Below are 23197 nucleotides of genomic sequence, written 5' to 3' on the forward strand. Positions count from 1 at the left end.
ACAAGAAGAAGACCCTACAGCATCAAAGAGGACTCAAAGAGTGAGGAAGTCGTCGGTGAAGGCGGAAGAAGCACATGGTGAGAAGGAAATGATGAAGCAGAAGCAGCAGATGATCACTAGAGGAAGAAAGCTGCTGGTGAGCTCAACAGCGACGGCTGAGACTGATGAATAAGGTGAGAGAATAAATAAATTGGTTGAACTACAGGATGAAAAAGCACTGCAAGGTTTGCATGATAAGTTGTGCATTCATAACATACATTCCTGCACAAACAACTATGGTTTACAGGCCAGCAAAAGCAGGGAAGGCAATACTAACACATAGCTGAGTGTCTCAAAATCAAACAATGATGCAGGAGCACCTGCGAGTGGCGCCCAAGCACAAGAAATAAAGGCAGCAAGCAGTCTGCAGCAAGATAAGAGTGTAGCTACTGCAGCAAGCAGTCTAGACCAGGAAAGTAGGGGAGCATCTGTTCCTTTACAGTTCCTTTTCCCAGCGGAGGCTTGGGGCCTCGAGAAGAGGGGCACCCGGGTAGCAGACGGGCAAGGAGACAAGTGGGCTTCAGCAGTAAGGCTCAGAAGGAACCCATGGTTTACACCAATGGGCATGCGAGTAGCCGGCCTAGTATTGCACATACATGTAGAAATCAAAGAGAAGATATGCAGTAAAGTTTTCATTGCTATGTTCACCTTGTTATAGCTGGAGCAGATTGGGTAAGATATAGTAGAAGAAGCTAAGAAGGATGACGATAGGAGGGAAGGCAAGAAGAGAGTAAGGAAGGAGAGGAACATAATGAATTGGCTGTATGCATTCAGGAGGTATACTTCCGTAATGGTTGCAAAATATCCAGGGGACGCCGCTGCACTGATGACATATGAGCAGCACATCCATTAAGCTTACAAAGACTCCTTTTGGATTTGCTTGGCTGGATACCTGGGGTGAGTGGTTGTGGCTTGGTCAGCTATGTTTATAAACAAATTGTGTCCAACTACAAGATAAATGATGCTGTGAGACTGGGTTGGAACCAAAGGATTGGTGAGGACATTGCGGAAGAGCATTGGTCTCGAATCTGTGAGAATGTGAAACTGTGTTCTTTGAGTCTGGTTGAAAGATCGCGGCAGATTAAGATTCTACATAGAACTTATTGGACACCGGAGCATTTGATGGAAAGAGGAATGAGTGATAACTCTGACTGTTGGGCATGTGTACAGGAGAGGGGCACCTTTGAACATATGTTGTGGGAATGTCCAAGAGTGAGGGGTATGTGGTTCGAATTTGATCAGATTTGTGAGAGAGTTCTCGAAGAGAGAATCCACTTGGATTTTAAGACTATTGTGCTGGGCAGCACAGATGTGCTGGAAGACTTGAGTACCTCCCAGAGAAAGTGGATCTTTCGGGGAGCAATGGTGGGAAAGAAATTGATATTGAGAAACTGGAAAACATCTACTCCTGTTACAATTGAAATGTGGATTGCTGAGATGCATATTTTGGCTGATATCGAAAGGGTTTTGTACCTGAGGGAGAAAAAGAGTGCATTGTTCAATAAGATATGGGGTAAATTTCTTTTATTGTATTAGGCCTGATTTTAGATCTGATTTGACTCTGGGGGGTTTGTATATAGTTAAGTATGTAGGTTAGAGAATATGTGTTTTTGTTGTAATCATTTAAGATGTTTTTGCTCATCTTATTGTAATTTTGAAAATTAAAATAAAAATTAAAAAAAAAAAAAAAAATAAGCTTACAAAGACTATGGGGGAGATGCATGGCTCAAATATGATGAAGGGTTTAGGCTTAAAATACCAATGTATCACAGCATGAATTGGGATGATGAAGACGTTTCAGGGTACACACATCAAAGGACATCCAGGAATGGGCACTTGGACAACACGGGGGAGGAGCATCAGCCATTTCGGAGACAGTACTCTTGCTGGAGGTGTAAGCATTATTATAACAGTGACAGAGGAAGGCGGCGGCCCTTTTGGAGCGGGTTGGTGGCTGGTCCAGAGGTTACGAATCAGGCAAAGCACCACCTGCTGGAAATTTGAGACAGGGAACTGTACTTCTTGGGGAGCCAACTGCAAATTTAAGCAAGCATACAGCAAATGCAGCACAGAGCATACGGCTACCCAATGTGTTAACGAAGAGAAGAAGGCACCAAAGCAGAGGGAACAAGCAAAACAGAAATGGGGGGAGCATGAGATATTTCAAAAAGCCCCAACTTCGATCAAGCTAAAAACATTGCGGCCACTTCTTAATGCATATCACGACAAAGCAGCAGCCGAGACACACTTAAAAGGCTTCTCAGATGGGTTTGAGCTACCATGCCTCAATGGTTTTAGTGGGTCGATCCCCTGTGATCCGAAGTCAGCAAACAACAAAGCAGATATAGTGGAGCAAAAGATTCAAAAAGAGAAGAGTCTGGGCAAGATAAAGGGGCCTTTCGAATCAGCACCATTTGAAGGATTTGTGGTTTCTCCCCTGGGGTGGTCCCAAAGAAAAAAGAAGGTCAATTTAGGCCGATCCACCATTTATCATACCCGAGCAGAGCTTCAGTTACCAGTGGCATAGATCTGAATCAGTGTTCAGTCGTATATACATGGTTTAATGAGGCAATGGGTCTGGTGAAGCAAGCGGGAAGAGGAGCTCTGTTGACAAAAGCCGAGATTGAGTCTGCATTTCAGCTATTGCCAGTTCACCCAGAGAGCTTCAGGCTACTAGGTCTCAATTTGCAGGGACGGCTGAACTTTGACAAGTGCATCCCTATGGGCTGCGCAGTATCTTGCCACTATTCTGAGCTATTCGCACATTCATAGAGTGGGCAGTAAGGAAACGACATCCAGCAGTGAAAGTGGCCCATTAACTAGATGACTTTCTTTTTGTAGGAAAGGATGGAGAGGAAGGATGCCAGGTAGCATTGGGTACATTTGAGAAATTGGTAAATCAGCTGAGAGTCACACTTGCTCAGGAGAAAACTGTTAGGCGAACAATGAAATTGACATTCCTTTGAATTGAAATTGACTCAAATGAGAGAAACTGTAGGCTCCCTGCAGAGAAGGTTGAGCAGTTTAAGAAGGCAGTGCAGGAAATGTAAAGAAAGGAGAAAGCAACTTTAACAGAGGTGCAGAATTGATGGGGCAATGTAACTTTGCAGTGAGGGTCATCCCAGCTGGCAGAGTATTTTCTAGGAGACTGGCCAGGAAGACTATGGGGCTGGCGCAGGCTCATCAGATCCGTTTAGGTGCGGGAGTGAAAGGAGATTTGCAGATTTGGGAAACCTTCCCTGAATCATTCAATGGGGTTTCAGTATGGAGGGAACTATGGCACTCTAGCAAAGAGAGAGCTTTTCACAGATGCCTCAGGAGGTTTGGGATTTGGAGCGTTTCTGGCAGGAAGCTGGGGCACCAGCTCATGGTGGTGGCATGGAAAGAACAGCACCTGACGGCGAACATAACATTCCTGGAACTGTTTCCCATTCCGGTTAGTTTTTACATCTGGCAAGAGAGGTAGGCCAACAAAAAGAACAGGTTTTTGGTGCAATAACCAAGTGGTAGTGCAGGTTGTGAACAATAGTTCAGCAAATTGCCTGATGGTGCTTGCTTTGTTACGACTCTTGACGCACACCTGGCCAAGACCGAGCACAGTGGGGCCTCTGAATAGTGGATACACAGGGAGGAGTGGTCTCTTTCACTGCGTAACCCACTGCTGCAAAGGGAACTTTGTCCCATACACCACACCCTAACATAATTTCTATTTCCGGTTTTCTAATGTGTTTTTTTATGTATTGTCGCAGGCAGTTACACAGGCAATTGAGCAGTGCCAAAGTAAAGAGTTTATAACGAGAAAAGGAGAGCTGACTGCAGGTGATTAAAAAAAGATTCAAAGTTGAAGGGTGTGTGCTGATGAAGAGAAAGGCTAAATGAAAGGTGCTGCCGGTCGTCTGTGTGATTAAAAATTAATGTGTGTTCTCGAAGTTTATGGTTGTAAATATGCAATAATAAACTGCGGCTTTGTTTTTGCCACTTTAAGACGAGTTGGTTTGTCCCCAGTTATTCGTACAAAGTAAGCCAAAGTTTAATTGTTGGATATGGTGTGGGGCACAGTACCCAACAACCTATGCTAATGCTTGAATCGCGCAATGTTGTTTCCTGTCTGAGCTGGGAAACTAGACGCACAGCAAAGTGCTCCCCCGGGAAGCCAGGCAAAAAGAAAAAAAGGGAAAACAGGCTGGCAAAGGGGCGGGGAGTACAGGAATGGAGGGCAGGCCAGTGTGGGCTGCTAGTCATTATGCCAAGGGGGCGGGGTAACTGAGGTCCCACTGTGCAAATAGTCATGACATAATGCTCCGCAGTAAGAGGACCGCCATCCCTTGAATCATAACTTTAATTGGCATTAGTTCGGAAAATCTACTAATTGTGCTCTAATATTATTTGCATTGTAGCATTATAATCTAGTCTTTTACAGTGGGTTCTATCAGGCTGCAGTACCTTTGGTGTGATTGCTACATGTAAAGGGGATCTCAGCCCTGAAGTGAACATGGTTTCTGGGTCACTCACCTTCAGTGCACATGCAGTCATCATAGCACTTGTTGTTCAGTCCGCGGTTATGCGGTTTGCATATGTGCTCCCGCAAGTCACAGCAGTACCCTAGCAAGACAGCAAAAAGCAGAGCATTTGTTACCCTAGGAGGTTATGGGAGGGATATTCATTATTTATTCCAGGGAAAATAATCACGGATTTAAGAAAATAATAAATAAAGTGCAATTATTTGTCATTAGCAATTGATACATTTTAAATACTCAGAAATACAGTTCCCTGGGAATGGGGAAAAGCATTTAATGCATGCAAACTTTAACTCGCATATTTGTAATGAGATACGCCAGTGTCAAAAGTGTTTTGTATAGTGCCCAGCAGCCAATGTCATTATTTCACAGCACTGTATTCTTGTCCAAAGATGGATTCGTGGCACAGTTCAGGTATCTGCCAGAATGCAGCGTGGATATATTGTGACTTGGACGTGGATTGCATTATACAGTGAGTTGTAGTTGTATGGTGTGGTGTGGTCAGGATGCTCCAAAACGGGCACTGCACGTTTGCCACTGTGGTCAAATTGCACTTAGGTAGGCAGTGTGGTGAGAAGTGCATCAGGTGACCAGTACAGAGTAGCTGTGGCTCTAGCATTGTGTGCAGAGGCCATACATATCCCGTTCACAGATCCTAGCCTGAGTGCAGGTGTGAGGGTCGGAGTTCCCTGGAATGACTTTCATCTGTGGGCAGTGAGTGGGCTTCCTCCTTGACCTCTCAGCATTGTTCAACACTATCAACCACACCACCCTCATAGACAGACTCCACTCCCTATGCATCAGAGACTTGGCATTAAGCGGGATCTCCTCCTTCCTCGTAAATCGTCCACAAATCACCATCCTCCTCCCTTTGACTCAGCCTCCTGCCCGGTTTCACAGGGGATCCCTCAAGTAACATCCATCTCCCCCATCCTGTTCAATCTCTACCTAAGCACCCTCCTGACGATTATCCGTTCCCACAACCTGACCTACTACAATTATGACGAAGACACTCAGATAATTTTCAAGATTCCAAACTCCCTTTCCTCCCCGCTCCCTGACATTTAGCCGTCTGCCTTATGGATATTGACCACTGGATAACAACCAACTACCTCCTGCTCAATCTTGGCAAAGAAAAAAAGACTGCAACAAGACTGCACTGATCCCCCAACCCACCCCGTGGCCATCGTCCCTAGATCCCCCTCCTACAGCATCAACCTCAGTAAAGAACCTAGGATGTGCTCTCAGTTCTGACCTTTCTTTCTCCCCATATCAACAATGTATCCAACTCTTGCCATTATCACCTCTGCATTCTCAGGTGAATCTTCCCCTATCTCTCCTACCCTTACAGAATAACAGCAATATTGGCTATCATTATGTCTCGGCTACATTATGCCTACTCCCTCTACCTAAGCGCCCCCTCCTCACAGCTCAGAAAGCTCCAACAGATATGAAACTCTGCAGCAAGACTCCTCCTCGCCATCTAACCCAGGGAACACATTTCTGCTGCAGTCAGGGTACTCTACTGGCTCCCAATGAGCCGAAGGGCCACTTTCAAAGCCATGTGCATCACCCACTGTGCCCTCCACAAGAAAGGCCCTCAATTCCTCCAAAACAAACTCTCTCGCTACCTTCCGAACAGAACCCTGAGATCTGGCTCTGCCCACCTCCTCGTGCCCCCCCCCCTTTTACTCCTCTAGAATAGGAAGAACCTCTTTCTTGGTTCAAGCAACTACTATCTGGAACTCCCTCCCTCTCTATCTCTTCCTCCAAGAGGACCACCTCGCTCTTAAGAAGGCCCCCAAAAGCTGGCTCTTCCCTCCATCATCCTGAGCCCCCATTGAGCTTGCCCTAATCAAATCCCATGACCAGGGATTTCTCACAATTCGATGTCTCAACCAGGTAACCCCCGCACAGGCAACCACCAGGAGATCAGAGAGAGACTCAGGGACCTATTCCCCTCAGTCCACCCCTCTCTAATTGGAGCCCCTTCCAGACATCATAACCTGAGCCTGCACTCTTACCGAGATCCTTGCAGATTGTAGTCTGCTACCACGCTCAAGCCTAGGCAAAGGTCATTTACACCCAAGAATTGTTCTAGATCCGACTGTATGGCACCTCACATAGGAACCATTAGGATTCTTCCGTTTTAATTCCTTCAGATGAACTCAGAATGTATCCCTTGCTTAGTCGCACGCAGAATAGACCTTTCATTTCACAGCTTGCAATGATGAATGGATGCTTAACATAGACGAAACAGCAAATCTTGGAACCATGAAAAATTACAACAATTTTTGTAATCAAGACTAATGTGGCTACCAACCTTCGTTCAGCTCCTAAGAGCATTATAATGTAGCCTTTCATGAATATACTGGCTCTACTGCTCAGCCAATCTATTATTCCTTGGTTCTCCTCTCTTAACCCCTCTAGTCCTTTTAGTACCCTTGTTGCCACTCCTCTACAGGCCAGTTTGACATGGGTGTACAGCAACGACTTGGCCACCCCTCACATCCTAAATACTAGCCAATATTCACACACGCATACTAGCACCTCCACGAATTTCCTATACCTGGACTCCAGTCCCACGAGCAGGCTCGGACTGGCCTATACGACAATAGGTCACAACATGCTGGTGTGGGCCAGTTTTTTTGGGTCAAAGTGGGCCACTTTTCTGGCCCATGTGGGCCGGTTTGATGTTACCTCACCATGCAGCTAGTAGTTTCGACCAGTGTTACTGAATACATTTTCTTTAAAATGCACAATTTGCATTAGATTTTGTCATAAACCTCCCCCTGGGGTGCTGCTGAAGCAGTCTGTCACAAACGAAATGAATTGCCATTTGCAACTGTGGGCCACTTTTGTACTGGGGCCCGAGGCAATTTTGTGCCCCAGTCTGACCCTGCCCGCAAGGGCTTTCAACCAACAGCACGTTGGGACCATACTAATGGTGAAGGCACTATAAAAATGATTAACTACTGCTACTTTTGCATTACTCTGAAAAGTAGTCCTATGCTTTCGAGTCGTGCAATGGCCAGTGTGACTTCTACAAAATGCATTCAAGATGGGTACATTAAGACCACACTCCAGAGTGTCTTATGTGTTTTAGAAGTGTAACTGTGGAGGGGCCTGCCTCTGTTACATGAATGTTAGTGCATGGACGGTGTGTGTAATAAGGGTGTCATTGTAACGGGAAGGGTGTGTTATAGAAGTGCTGTATGGACAGGATTGTGTGTGTGGGGTGGGAGTGAACTACTTGTGCTTACCCTCTACTATCAAGAATAAGAAGCAGCTATTGTAGAAAGTACCAGTCCCCATTCATCGTAATGGAGCCAGTGGCTTCAGAGATGGCAGCTTTTTACAGCGAGCTCGAGGGTGTGTGCAACGCACCTCCCCCAGCAAAGATGGGCATATTTGGGAACATTATATAGCTCCCCTCACCACGCTAAGAGGGCACTAAACATGCGGAATTCTGACTCAGTAAATGTTTGTAAATTTGCTCGAATTAAAGATGTACGGTAAAAGCTAAACATAGAACTGGGAGTCAAAGGATACAAATCTATGGCGCTGCCATAAGTACAAAACCCAATGTAATTATTTGTTCTCAATGCTATAATCAACTTATTAACACTGGTGATTCTCATGCTCTCCCTCCCATCATCTCATATCTTTTAAATTGCTAATTTTAACATCATTATAATGGTCTGAGAAACATTAATTTCAAAATAAACACCATATTAACAGTGAACACTTGTTGAAGAACTACTGGACAAGGCGGAAGAATTAGGTTGGATAAGCGAGAAAACTAAATCTTTCCTCACCAACAAACACCCAAGGATTCCTAACTTTTAAACCTTGCCGAAAATACATAAACACCCAAGGAATCCACCAGGCAGACCCTTTGTTTCCGATGTGGACAGTCTACTACATCCACTAGGTCAATACATTGACCAGTTTTTACAACCATTGATACAGAAAACCGATACTTATATCAAAGACACTACTCATTTCCTAGAAAAAACTGAGAAACACCAAACATACAGAGAACTCCATTTTGTTTACAATCGACGTAAAGAGTCTATACACATCCATCCCGCACAATTTAGAGAAGCAGAGTAGAAACAGTGACTAATAGACTGCGCTATGAATCCACAGAATGAATAAGCTGCACAAGAGTGCTTAAAATACTCTGGGTAATTGTAGTCCAAGAGGTAGAGAATTTTAGTTACTATTATAAGATTCTATCACAAACAGCAATTAATATGGCAATGCATTCGAATGAATTTTCTTTTCTTGTCTCTTTTTCCCACTAACAATTGTGTAATCTCACCTTCGGACCACAACTACACTGTGGTATGTGTTATGACAAAAAAATCATTTTTGATGATTTAGCTATTATAGTAATTTATGAACATGATGGTCAATGGGGATTCAATGCTAACATTTTGTAATTATGTGGAATTATGAAATCAGTTATGATAAATAATTGACAGTGTCCACAGCCCTGACGATGGACGGAAGTCCGAAATGCATTGGCAAATAATAATAGGGCACTGAGGAGTCAGGAAAATAAAGAATACGATATATTTGAAAAACCATACATAGAGCTGTGAATTTGTGATTGAACGACAGAAGTATTGAAGTAAAGGCATTGAATTGATTAAATATAAGATAACTTCGGAAGAGGAACTTTGAGTGAGCGCACTCAGGAATGGAAGCTGTCCGATCCTAATCTTTAGACATTACTATAACCTTGTGCCAAGGTCATAGGGTGTGCTCCCATGAAAGACTTTGAGAAGAATTGAAAATGTTTTTATTTTTGAAATACAATAGCGGTGTCTACCCTACCCCCTTGCTTTTGTAACAGTTTAGGTATCTGCCAGAATGCAGTATGGACACTCAGATTGGCATCCAGTTGAGCGGTCACTATAATAATTATGCTGACACTATCAATACCATCTATAAAGCCATCCAGGACTGGATGCTCTACCACTCCTTGGCCCTGAATAACAATAAAACAGAGCTCATGATAGTATCCTCTAAGAACACCCGAAACAAGCTAGCCACAGACTATGCCAACTTCACTATCGTGGACAATGACATCATGGTCCAAAGGAAAGTAAAAACATTAGGCGTCGTTCTAGATGACGAACTATCCATGAAGCCCCACGTCTCCAGCATTCGATCTAGCTGTGGACTGATTAATAAGCGAATACAGTCGGCCACCAGGGGGCGCACGGATGATGTCCTCTTCCGTGTGAGCTCTCTCCCTGTAGGTCTGCGAGGTGACCTGAGCCCCCACCTCGTGACCCCCTCACGGTGAAAAGAGCAGAGCATCGTGTATTGGAATACTCCTGCACCTCCCTGGAGAAAATCCGATCGAAATCGGACCCGGGAAGCCCAATTAAACTTTGAGTGAAGTTCTTCGCTGGTGACAGCGCAAAATCGGAAGCGGACAGGCCGGGTCGGCAAACGGGCCCATCGGGAGGTTGACGCGCGGCCTGTGCGGCCCTGGCCAACGCACCCCCCCTCCGACCCACAGAGCTGCTCCCTTGCAGTGCCCCCCACCCGACCCATGGCGTGGACCCTCCAGCCACGCTCTCGGGCCCGCGGACTATTGGAACACGGCAGAGGCCCTGCCGAGAGGTAAGCTGCGCCTCCAAACCTGCGCAGCCCACGCTGTCTCACGCGACTGCGGTGCATCAGAGCGCCGCGGTCTGTATGCAGGGCCCCAGCTCTCAGAGGAACTAGCTGAGCTCACGTAGTGGTGGGCCTCCACGACGAACGTTCTGCACATCGTGGATCTGGGCCCTGGCACGCACGAAAGACGCGTGGGATCAAGCGGGACCCCCGCGGTTTGAGGAACGCCCGCCTTGGGAGCCACGCACACCACATATCATCTGTCCCTCCCAGTGCACAGGGCACAGATCCTTCGGACTGAGTGTAGGGCCCCCGAAACAGGGGCATGTGCCTCCTCAGGTTCCCGGTACCGATCGGAGTTGACACCAGGGAGACATCTTCCGGCCTCGCTCCTGCACCGGGGATCCAGCAAATTCCGAAGATTACCTGCTGGAGGGTGTCGCCAACTTGTCCCCCCTACTGGGCGAGCGCATTCCCACGGGCGGACGACTGAGAATTGCGCGGGGCTACAGAGCAGTCTGAGGGTGAGGCCCAGACGTCCCTTCCACACCTGCACACACCCAGGACATCGAGGTGAAGCACCTACGTATATGCAGGCCAAAATAAAGCTAGCCAGTTACGCCTACACTCCTTCTGCCCACACACTCATCGCCCCCACGATGGCAACGGAATCCGTGGCACATGGAGACACAGCGGCCACGAAAGGTGGCATAGCAGCCCTCCTGCTGGAGATAAAGAATATGGGGGCCAACATAGTCGGCAAGATTGATAAAATCACCCAGCGTATGGATAAGATTGAGGACAGGTTGGAGGGGGTAGAAAACAACCAAACCTCCATAGATACTATGGAGATATAACTTGAACACAGAATCACAGATCTAGAACAGCGGGAAGAGGAATACAGGCTAAAGATGGATGATATGGAAAACCGGCAAAGGCGGAACAATTTGCGGTTTTTCGGGATCCCGCAGCAGGATGGGCAGACTGAGGAGAGCCTTAAGGCAACACTTCATGATATTATCAAAATCTTGGCGGCAGAAAATGAGATTGACGAACCGAGAACCGAACTGATCCACAGAGCAGGTGGCCCACCCGGAGGCCCGAGATCGGTCCTCGCTCGCTTCCATAGATACCACGACAAAGCAAAGATTCTCGAGACGGCAAGGCGCGGCGGCGTGATCACCCTCAACGGTGCCCAGGTCACCATATATCAAGACCTGTCTGCCATGACATTGGCGCTGAGAAGGATGTGTGGCCCCCTGATGAAATGGTTGAAGGAACGAGATACCAGATACCGGTGGGGATACCCCTTCTCGCTCTCTTTTGAACACAAAGGCACGAGAATCAGACTACGGTCGGAGAGGGAAATAAAGGCCTGCATAGCCGAACTTGTTGATCTACGCGAACGAGGGGAAGAAGGAAATAACCCGAGAAATGAAGGGAGAGAATGGAAACTCCAAGGACCTAAGAGGCAGAGAGTCAACGGGTCGAGAACATTTCCGAGAGGTAACAGCTCCCCAGAGGGGGACAAGTGAACTGGACTACCGGCAACTACGTTGACACTATGAGTATGTTCGAGACACGGGCCAACACAAAAGTTATATTCGATGGTTGTAAGTTGTGGTTGATGGGTGGTTTGGAGGGGCTCAGACCTATGTGGTGTTCATTGATAATTAAAGGACCGTGCGACGATGGTCCCTACTGGTGGTTCGGGGCTAGTTCAATGAATCTAACTGGACTTGCTTGGACGCCGACACATGCGGGGAGGGAGTGCGTGGGAAGGAGAGGGAGGGATATGCAAGACAAGGGGGAAGGTGGAACTGTTATAGAACTTTTACTCACTGCTGAGATGGGACAAACACTAATATTGGTTGAGGGCTCTAAACACAAGGTATGGCAATGCATTGTTGTGAATATTGTACTGTTATATACTGGTGGCCACCTCTGATGGTAACACACGAGGCCCCTTGAAAGTCGGGACACTTAATGTCAAAGGCCTTAACTCACCAACTAAGAGGTCATTAGTGCTACGGGAATTTCGAAGGGCTAATATTGATATCCTACTCTTACAGGAAACAAAATATATGAAGGGGGAGGAGAGGTCCATTCTGGGGAAACGTTTCAGCATAGAGTTCTGGGGCTCGGGGGCACTGCGTAAAGGGGGAGTGGGAATCCTTATCAGAAAGGGACTTGATTTTCTTGTCTCCAAGACCTGGTCAGATGCAGAAGGGCGGGCCCTGCTAGTTGTGGGGACTATTGGAAAGGTGGAAGTAGTGATTGCCACAATCTACTCCCCCAATGTAGGACAGCTCCGATTCCTCTCTAAAACTGTCCCCAAAATAATGTTGGAGGCCACCGGCCACCTTATACTAGGCAGAGACTTCAATTTGTGGGCAGATCACGACCTGGACCGGAAAGCAGGGCGCCCGGGAGTTGAAGCTCCTGTGAGGGGGGAACGTAGTGACTTTGTAAACATGATGCAGGTATATGCGCTGGTAGACTTATGGAGGGCGATGCATCCTGATGAAAGAGGGTATACATTTTATTCACCGCCACACAATACTTTTACCCGAATAGACTACATCTACCTTTCGCAAGAGCTGAACGACACCGCCACACATTCGGGGATTACTCCAATAACATGGTCCGACCATGACATGGTCACAGTTAATATACAATGGGAATATCTGCCAATTAAGGGTGGGAAGTGGAGATGTAACGAGGCCCTGTGGAGAGACCCTGTTTTCAAAGAAGAACTCGAAACAGAGATCAAAGAATACTTCAAAGCCAACGACACTGGCGAGGTCTCTAAGCAGAGTGTGTGGGAGGCGGCCAAGGCAACCTGGAGGGGGATCCTGATACAGGAAGGGGCTCGGAAGAAAAGGGAGAGAGCCCTTATCGAGAATAAGCTCCGGAGTGAAATATGTCAACTTGATAGAGAAGCTAGGGTGGGGGACACCATAGACCCCGAAAAGATCCAAGAGGCTAGGAAAAAACGGGAAGAACTCTGCCACCTAGAACATGGCCAGATAGCACGTAAACTACATTTATTGAAGCAGAAATTCTATGAGAAGGGAGATAAGGCAGATGCGCTCCTAGCGGATAGACTCAGGATCCAACGGGCAGAACGTAGGGTGAAAGAGATCACGGATCCAACACCTGACCAAGCGCAATACACATCCCCATTCCCAGAACTGTTTGCAAACTTCTATGAGTCCCTATAGACTTCAGAAGTAGATCCACACTCACAGGAGACAGACGATTACTTCATCAGCATTGCCCTCCCAAAAGTTGCAAGCGCTGACTCTGCCCATTTAGAATCCCCCAGAACTGAGGACGAAATACATGAGGCGATCAAACGACTTACACTAGGCAAGTCCCCTGATGAAGATGGTTTCACTGCCGGCTTCTACAAAACATTTGGTGCCCTCCTAACTCCATTCCTGACCACCCTATTTAACAATATCCTTGACACGGGGACTCCTTCGACCGAGCACTCATATCGGTCATTCCCAAAGAAGGCAGAGACCCCACGTGTTGCAGATCATACCGCCCCATATCCTTGTTCAATCTTGATGCCAAGATTTACACACGAGTCCTGGCAGCCAGGTTAGAGGTCCACATTCCCCATCTTGTCCACCCCGACCAGGTAGGGTTCATAATTGGACGACAAGGCGCAGACACCATGAGAAAGACTCTCCATTTGATCGAGGCCTCCCAAACCATGTGCAGTGATCCCGCTTTACTCTCCGTCGACACTGTAAAAGCCTTCGCCAGAGTGGAATGGGGTTTCCTTGCCGCAGTCCTCCGTGCTGTGGAAATAGGACCGAAATTTAGAAGGGGGATAAAAGCAGTTTACACCGCTCCAAAAGCCTTGGTGTCTGTTAACGGGGAGTACTCGAGATGGTTCAAGCTGAAACGCGGTACCCGGCAGGGATGCCGCCTATCGGCCATCCTCTTCGCCCTCTCCATGGAGCCTTTGGCCCAAAAATGACGACAGGATACTGAAGTAGCAGGCATGCATCTCAGGGAAGAGGAATTTAAAGTAGCGCTGTATGCCGATGACTTACTTCTTCATGTGACGAACCCCACCACATCCATTCCCAGAGCGTTGTACCTCCTGGACGAATACGGCCAAGTATCCGGGTTCAAGGTCAACAAATCTAAGTCCACACTTTTCCCCCTAAAGGGCTCATCGGAAGCAAACACTGAAAAATACCAGTCCCTGGGCCTTATGATTGAACATGAAAAAATGAAGTACTTAGGAATACAGGCCACAAGGTTGCTAAAAGATTTATATGAAGCCAATTTCCCAGCGCTTCTCCAAAATGTTCACGCAGACCTCGCCAGATGGGACAACCTAACCATATCCTGGTTGGGGCTCTTAAACGCGATAAACATGACTTGTCTCCCGAAATTCTTATACCCCTTTCAGATGCTCCCCATTCAGATGCCACGCCAATTCTTTACCGAAGTCAAGAAGGCGATTCTGAAATTTCTATGGCAAGGGAAAAAGCCCAGGATTGCTTACTCCAACTTGACATTACCGACAAACAAGGGTGGAGTGGGCCTCCCAGACATCCAAAAATATTACGAGGCGGCTCAATTACGAATCCTTATTCCCCATCTCCGTAACCAAAAATTGCCCCAGTGGATCTCTATGGACAATCACTATCTTTATTTGTTTATTTATTTGGGTTGGCAGGGATGTGGGTCCACAGCGGATTACTGGCACATGTGGTGGGCTTGTCCTCAGATCAAAATTTACTGGAACGAGGTGCTAGGTTGGATTAGGGATCTAGACGGGATCCTATCTGTCCCCGGCAACAATCTCTGAATGGCTGTGGTCCCCTAGATGGAGAGTACTGAGGAAATCTAAGGCACACCTGATGTTCGCAACCATATGAGACATATGGCAGGAGGGGGAGATATGGGGAGAATTACCACATGGCCATCACCATTAAGTCACCTCTGGTCACCTGGCATTAACGACAAAATCCGTAATGTGGAGAGGTTTCAAGCTTGGTATGAGGCAGGCCTGGAGAGGGTGGGACAGCTCCTAAGGAAGGACTCCTTCATCACGCTTCCTGAACTAGAAGAGGCACTTGGAATAGGTACACTGTCAGCATTCCACTTTCTGCAGATTAAGGGAGTTCTGACAAAACCAGAATGGAAGGATAAGCTGAGCAGGAAATTTACCCCATTTGAAATAATACTCGACTCCAGGACAGAAACAAAAGGGTTGATAACTGTTTTGTATAAAACACTAATGGAAGCTGGAAAGGGCTCAACAGAACCGCTTAGGCTAAAATGGGAAAGGGACATGGGCGAGGATATCGACCCAGAGACATGGGATAAGATATGTAGGATTGCGCCCAAAGCCTCGATCTCATGCCAGTATAAATTGCCCTCGATTAAACTGCTGAATAGGTGGCAATATGACCTGTGCAGGCTCTCTAAGATGTATCAGTCGTCTAATCCAATGTGTTAGCGAGGATGTGGGTCCACAGCGGATTACTGGCGCATGTGGTGGGGTGGTCCTCAGATCAAAATTTACTGGAACGAGGTGCTAGGTTGGATTAGGGACCTAGACGGGATCCAGCGAACAGCAGACCCCTACCTGATCTTATTTGGTCTCGAGAAAATCGAGGATGAATTGAGAAGGGTCACAGACATAGCTGCACCACTCTTACTAGCTGCAAGGGCTCTATTGACCACAACATGGAAATCTCCAGTTACCCCCACAGAAAAAGAATGGGTTAACGTGGCCTCCAATATGTGTATTATGGAAAAAATCACAGCATCTATACATGGGAAAGCCACGCAATATGATATCTTATGGTTGGAGTTTGTCAATAAATACATCCCCAGAATAGCTCACTAACGCCTAACAGACGATCAGTGCCATGGGTAACGAAGCATCATAATGTCCTCCTGAACAAGGTAGGCCTCAATGCCTGACAGACCTATCAAGCAATCTCCCAATTGCTAGACAATACATCCCTTGGCGGCAGAGTATAAAGTCTTGTGGAGTAGAGGGAGGGGGGAGGGAGGGGATAAATGGGAGAAGATTAGTCAATGTTTATTGACGCTGTAAAGAGGAGCTACTTATTGATAGGACAGAATACAAGAATTTTGCTGCAATGTAACACTGAATCTTAAACATGTTCTCTATTTTACTGTGATACCTGCTTCTATGTTATGACGGTTAATTTTGGATGTTTTTGTTGTAATCTGTTTGATATAAACTCCAATAAAAATAAGTTTAAAAAATAAAAAAATAAGCGAATACACTATAATCACCCAATCATAACAACTGAAAACTGTGCACTTCTCCTCCTCTGCGTTGATAAATTCTAGATTAGATTATTATAACAGCCTACTGTCCGGCACCATTTCTGCCAGCATACAATCTTTGCAGGTGGCTCAGAATAATGCTGTCCGTACCATCTTTAACCAATCACGCCACACTCACATTTCCACCTACAGAAAGAAACTACATTGACTTCCGGTAAAACACAGAATAACAAATAAAGTGTTAACAATGACACACAAGTGTGTGTCCTTAAGCAGTCCCTCATATTTGTCAGAACGCATCAAAGTCAAGACAACCGGCAGGAACCTTCGTTCCTCTCTGCTACAGTACTTCCTTCTCCCAGATTCAAAATCACTAAATTTGGAGGTACCACTCTCAATTTCCAGGGTCCTCACCTATGGAATGTACTTCCACCTACAATACGCCAGGTTCAAAACTACCCTCTTTTTAAAAGAGCTATAAAGACTCACATTTTTAACATAAATTAATCTTACGACTTTTCCACACTTCCTCTGCTTCGGTCTTTTAATGTTTTGTTTGTCTTGTTTTCATTTTCTGTGTGCCCTGAGGCCCACGGGCAGGAGGCACGTAACAAGAATTAAAATAAATAAAATAAATATATGGTGACTTGGACGTGGATTGCATTATACAGTGAGTTGTAGTTGTACGCTGCAGTCAGGATGCTCCAAAACTGGCACTGCACGTTTGCCACTGTGGTCAAATTGCACTTAGGTAGGCAGTGTGGTGAGATGTGCATCAGGTGACCAGTGCAGAGTAGCTATGGCTCTAGCATTGTGTGCAGAGGCCATACATATCCCGTTCACAGATCCTATACCTGAGTGCAGGTGTGAGTGTTGGAGTTCCCTGGAATGACTTTCATCTGTGGGCAGTGAGTGGGCTTCCTCCTTGACCTCTCATCATCATTTAACACTATCAACCACACCACCCTAATAGACAGACTCCACTCCTTAGGCATCAGAGACTTGGCCTTAAACTGGATCTCCTCATTCCTCGAAAATCATCCACAAATCACCACCCCCATCCCTTTGCCTCAGCCTCCTGCCCGGTTTCACAGGGGATCCCGCAAGTAACATCCAACTCCCCCATCCTGTTCAATCTCTACCTAAGCACCCTCCTGACGATTATCCGTTCCCACAACCTGACCTACTACAATTATGACGAAGACACCCAGATAATTTTCAAGATTCCAAACTCCCTTTCCTCCCCACTCCCTGACATTTAGCCGTCTGCCTTATGGATATTGACCACTGGATGACAACCAACTACCTCCTGCTCAATCTTGGCAAAGACAAGACTGCAACAAGACTGCACTGATCCCCCAACCCACCCCGTGGCCATCGTCCCTAAATCCCCCTCCTACAGCATTGACCTCAGTAAAGAACCTAGGATATGCTCTCAGTTCTGACCTTTCTTTCTCCCCATATCAACACTGTATCCAACTCTTGCCATTATCACCTCTGCATTCTCAGGTGAATCTTCCCCTATCTCTCCTACCCTTACAGAATAACAGCAATGTTGGCTATCATTATGTCTCAGCTACATTATGCCTACTCCCTCTACCTAAGTGCCCCCTCCTCACAGCTCAGAAAGCTCCAACGGATACAAATCTCTGCAGCAAGACTCCTCCTCGCCATCTAACCCAGGGAACACATTTCCGCTGCAGTCAGGGTACTCTACTGGCTCCCAATGAGCCGAAGGGCCACTTTCAAAGCCATGTGCATCACCCACTGTGCCCTCCACAAGAAAGGCCCTCAATTCCTCCAAAACAAACTCTCTCGCTACCTTCCAAACAGAACCCTGAGATCTGGCTCTACCCACCTCCTGGCGATCCGCCCTTCAACTCCTCTAGAATAGAAGGAACCTCGTTCTCGGTTCAAGAACCTACAATCTGGAACTCCCTCCTTCTCTACCTCTGCCTCGAAGAGGACCACCTTGTTCTTAGGAAGGCCCTCAAAACCTGGCTCTTCCCTTCATCATCCTGAGCCCCCATTGAGCTTGCCCTTATCAAGTCCCATGACCAGGGATCTCTCACAATTTGATGTCTCAACCAGGTAACCCGCGCACAGGCAACCATCAGGAGATCGGAGAGAGACTCAAGGACCTATTCCCCTCATTCCACCTCTCCCTTATTGGAGGCCCTTCCAGACATCATAACCTGAACGGCGTATCCCTGTCTCTTACCCATATCCTTGCAGATTGCAGTCTGCTACCACACTCGAGCCTAGGCAAAGGTAATTTACAGCCAACCAAAACACTCATATAGATCTGCGCCAGTTTTCAGTATTAACCATAAGTTTGGTTTATTGCAAAAACACCTTGTAGTTGCCCCTTACGATGACTCGTGTTTCGGCATTGGCCGCCTCTTTTTAAATCACAGCCAATGTCACAGACAACGCGTGAGATTGCAGCGTTCTTGGAAACGGGATCTAACCCGCTTAAGTACCGAAATGAACCAATTTAAGAAGACAAATCTTTTCTTTTTTCCGTATGAACAAATACCATATGCCCTGATTTGAAAAAGGCTGCCACTGCCGAAACACGTGTCAATGTAAGGGACAACTACAAGATGTTTTTGCAATAAACCAAACTTTTGGTTAATACTGAAAACTGGCGCAGATCTATTTGAGTGTTTTTGTTGGTTTTTATGTGGTGGTTTTGTGGCTTTGACCACTTCAATCAAGACGCAACAGCACCAAAACACACAATTTATTTTAAACAATAGTTAACTTCAAGATTGTAAAGCAAATAACGACCAGTGGACAGGCGTCGCCAGACTGAACAGCCCTAGACAAATCCAAGCTTGTGATACAAACGTAATTTACAGACAAGGATTTTTCTAGATCCGACTGTATGGCACCTCACATAGAAACCATTAGGATTCTTCTGTTTTATTTCCTTCAGTTGAACTCAGAATGTAGCCCTTTCTTAGTCGCACGCAGAATAGACCTTTCATTTCACAGCTTGCAATGATGAATGGATGCTTAACATAGACGAAACAGCAAATCTTGGAACCATGAAAAATTACAATTTTTGTAATCAAGACTAATGCGGTCAGCAATCTTGGCTCAGCTCCTGTCTAATGCGGTCAGCAACCTTGGCTCCGCTCCTGTCTAATGTGGGCAGCAACCTTCGCTCAGCTGCTGAGAGCTTTAAAATTTAGCCCTTCATGAATATACTGGCTCTACTGCTCAGCCAACCCATTATTCCTTGGTTCGCCGCCTAGAATATATGTCATTCACTAGCCTCGTCACTCCTTGCATAGGAAAACTAGCCCAATGCACGGACGCAAACCCACATGCACCTCTCGAACACACTTCGCACAAAACCTCTGTCATAAGAATGTCGCTACCGTTCATGACAACATTTAGATACCTAGTTGCCCACATAACTTCTATCCACCTCTCTTAACCCCTCTAGCCCTTTTAGTACCCTTGTTGCCACTCATGCACAGGCCAGTTTGACATGGGTGTGCAGCAAGGACTTGACCACTCCTCACATCCTAAATACTGGCCAATATTCACACACACATACTAGTACCTCCACGAATTTCCCATCCATGGACTCCAGTCCCGGCTGCGATGGCTTTCAAACAACAGCTCGTTGGGACCATACTAATGGTGAAGGCGCAATAAACATGATGAACTACTACTACTTCTTCGTGCATTACACTGCACAGTAGTTCTGTGCTTTTTAGTCGTGCAATGGCCAGTGTGACCCCTACAAAATGCATCCAAGATGGGTACATTAAGACCACACCGCAGAGGGTCTTACGTGTTATAGAAGTGTAACTGTGGAGGGGCCTGCCTCTGTTACATGAATGTTAGTGCATGGACGGTGTGTGTAATAAGGGTGTCATTGAAACGGAAAGGGTGTGTTATAGAAGTGCTGTATGCACAGGATTGTGTGTGTGGGAGTGAACTACTTGTGCTTACCCTCTACTATCAAGAATAAGAGGCAGCTACTGTAGAAAGTACCAGTCACCATTCATCTTAATGGAGCCAGTGGCTTCAGAGATGGCAGCTTTTTACAGCGAGCTCGAGGGTGTGTGCAACGCACCTCCCCCAGCAAAGATGGGCATATTTGGGAACATTATATAGCTCCCCTCACCACGCTAAGAGGGCACTAAACATGCGGAATTCTGACTCAGTAAATGTTTGCAAATTTGCGCAAATTAAAGATGTGCAGTGAACGCTAAACATAGAACTGAGAGTCAAAGGATACAAATCTACGTCGCTGCCATAAGTACGAAACCCAGTGAGCTACCTACGGTATCGTCTGAATCATCTGCTGCTGCTGGGAATATAATCTGCAATTGCACCCATAATGCACCATTCATTAACGAGAAAAAGTAGCAGCATCTAATGGCGCTTTTTTAAACTAAAAGACCTGTGTGTAAGAAAAACAGTGGGACTATTTATTTATTTATAACGCACACCAAACCCATAGGCAACTGGGCGCTGGGGACAGTGGTAATAAGAGCAGGATAGAGCAATGCAGTCTCATGGCAAAGTCAAGAGTTAGTTGAAGAGGTCGGTTTTTTGATTCTTCCTGAAGGAGTTGTAGGACGGGTCATTGCGCAGGTGCACTGGTAACTAATTCCAGAGCATGGCAGCCTGGACAGGGAAACTGGAGCCACTTGCCCTTTTCCGGTTTAATCTCGGGGTGGTGAGGCAACAGTGACGTCGCTAGGGGGGAGCTGGGGGTGGCCCGGGCTCCCACTCTGAAATCCTGGGCCCCCATTGTGCCCCCTCTACCTCAGCTGGGCTGCTTTCTCTGCACTGTCCACGCAGCACAACTCAGAAGCAGAACAACAGGATCGTTTACCATTGTGCAGAAATAAATAGTGAACGGTGGCTGTCATAAATTATGTTATGTTATGTTATTTAGCATTTATATAGAGCCTTATATACCATTGGTATGGTCTGAAGGCGCTGGTAGGTTGAACACCCTTGGGAATCGAAGTTCAGATCAGTAGAGAGAGTAGGGGGAGTCAAAAAGGTGCGTGTGAGCACCGGGTATGTGTGAAGCTCGTGCAGTTTTCGTGTAATAGCTGCTTCTTAGTGGTAGGTGTAGTGGTTGAGAGATCAGGAGTATGTGTTCGTTCTGGCAGGATTTATACAGACCGGATGTGGCTGCTTAGGCCTGAGGAGAACGCCTGGCTGGGGGGGGTGTAACCAGCAGTGTTTACTTAGAATGATGTGGAGTGAGCGGGGGATGTTGGTATGAGAACAGTTATACCAGATGGTGTCATAGTATCTCTGTGTTCTAGTTGAGTGGTGATGTAAAGGAGAGAATAAGCGTGGTGGTGTGATATGATGGGTTATACGCTCTTTCAAACGTTCTCTGCATTCCAAACCATACTATATACGTCAGGCAATTCTATGCTCTCGAGTCCGTTCTATGCACTCCTATCCACTGCATGCACCCCAGTCTGCTCCATACACTCCGACCGCTCCACGCACTCATGCATTCCAGCCCGCCCCGTGCGCTCCAGTCCGCCCGCGCGCTCCAGTCTGCTCCACGCATGCACTCTTGTCTGCCCCACGCATGCACTCTTGTCTGCCCCACGCATGCACTCTTGTCTGCCCCATGCTCTATGCATTCAGCAGTTCTACGTACTCATATTCTACGGACTCATCAGTACTGGATGCAATCTGTGCTCGTTCGGTCTACGTACTCATCCGCTATATGCAACACGTCTGTTCACTCTGGGCACTCGTTTGTTCCAGGCACTCGTTTGCTTTATGCCCTTACACGTATTAAGCATTCACCTGTTTTTCGCACTCAGCCCTTCCCCGCTCTGATCCCTTCCCCGCACTCAGCCCCTCCCCACACTCATCCCCTCCTCACACTCATCCCCTCCCCGCACTCATCCGCTTTAAGCACTCGTGCTTTTCACGCATTCAACAGCAACATCCTGTTCTATAAAATCATCTCTACAATCATCTGTTCTGTGCACTCATCCCCTCTGTGCACTCCAATCTGCCCCATGCACTCCAATCCGCCCCACGTACTCCAATCCACCCCACGCACTCCAATCCGCCCCACGCACGCTTCAAACTTCAGGTTTTGCACAGAGAGGCTATTAGGTACACTTTTAAATTCAACTTTACACACAGCGGATATTAGGCACTGTTCTAAATTCAACCAGGGTGGACTATTGGGCGCTCTTCTAAATTAAACCAGTGCACGCTATTAGGCACACTTCTAAAATTAACTTTATACAGAGAGGATATTAGGCACAATTCTAAATTCATCAGGGCACGCTGTTATGCACACTTCTAAATTCAACTTTGCACCGAGAGGATATTAGGCACAATTCTAAATTCATCAGGGCACGCTATTCGGCACACTTCTAAATTCAACTTTGCACAGAGAGGCTATTAGGGACACTAGTCAGTTCACCCGGGGCACGCTATTAGGCACAATTCTAAATTGAAGCAGGGTACGCTAATAGTCACACTTCTAAATTAAACTATGCACAAAGAGGCTATTAGGGAATACTAGTCAGTTGAACTAGGGCACGCGATTAGGTACGCTTCTAGATTAAACTTTGCACAGAGAGGATATTAGGTACACTTTGTCAGTGCAACTAGGGGCATGCTATTAGGCACACCTCTGAATGCAACTTTACACAGAGAGGCTATTCATGCACAATTCTAAAATC

General features: G+C 46.6%; 1 protein-coding gene across 1 annotated transcript in view; it reads right to left on the reverse strand.

Annotated features, from left to right (window-relative positions):
- DRAXIN (dorsal inhibitory axon guidance protein) overlaps positions 1–23197 on the reverse strand; it is a 227214-nt gene that overhangs the window by 15200 nt on the left and 188817 nt on the right. The window contains exon 6 of the mRNA XM_069609918.1: positions 4552–4641. Within this exon, the coding sequence (XP_069466019.1) occupies positions 4552–4641 (90 nt within the window). The remainder of the gene's footprint in view (positions 1–4551; positions 4642–23197) is intronic.

This window comes from Ambystoma mexicanum, chromosome 8 (genome assembly GCF_040938575.1).
Source record: "Ambystoma mexicanum isolate Mex_15411 chromosome 8, UKY_AmexF1_1, whole genome shotgun sequence".
NCBI classification, from domain to species: Eukaryota; Metazoa; Chordata; class Amphibia; order Caudata; family Ambystomatidae; genus Ambystoma; species Ambystoma mexicanum.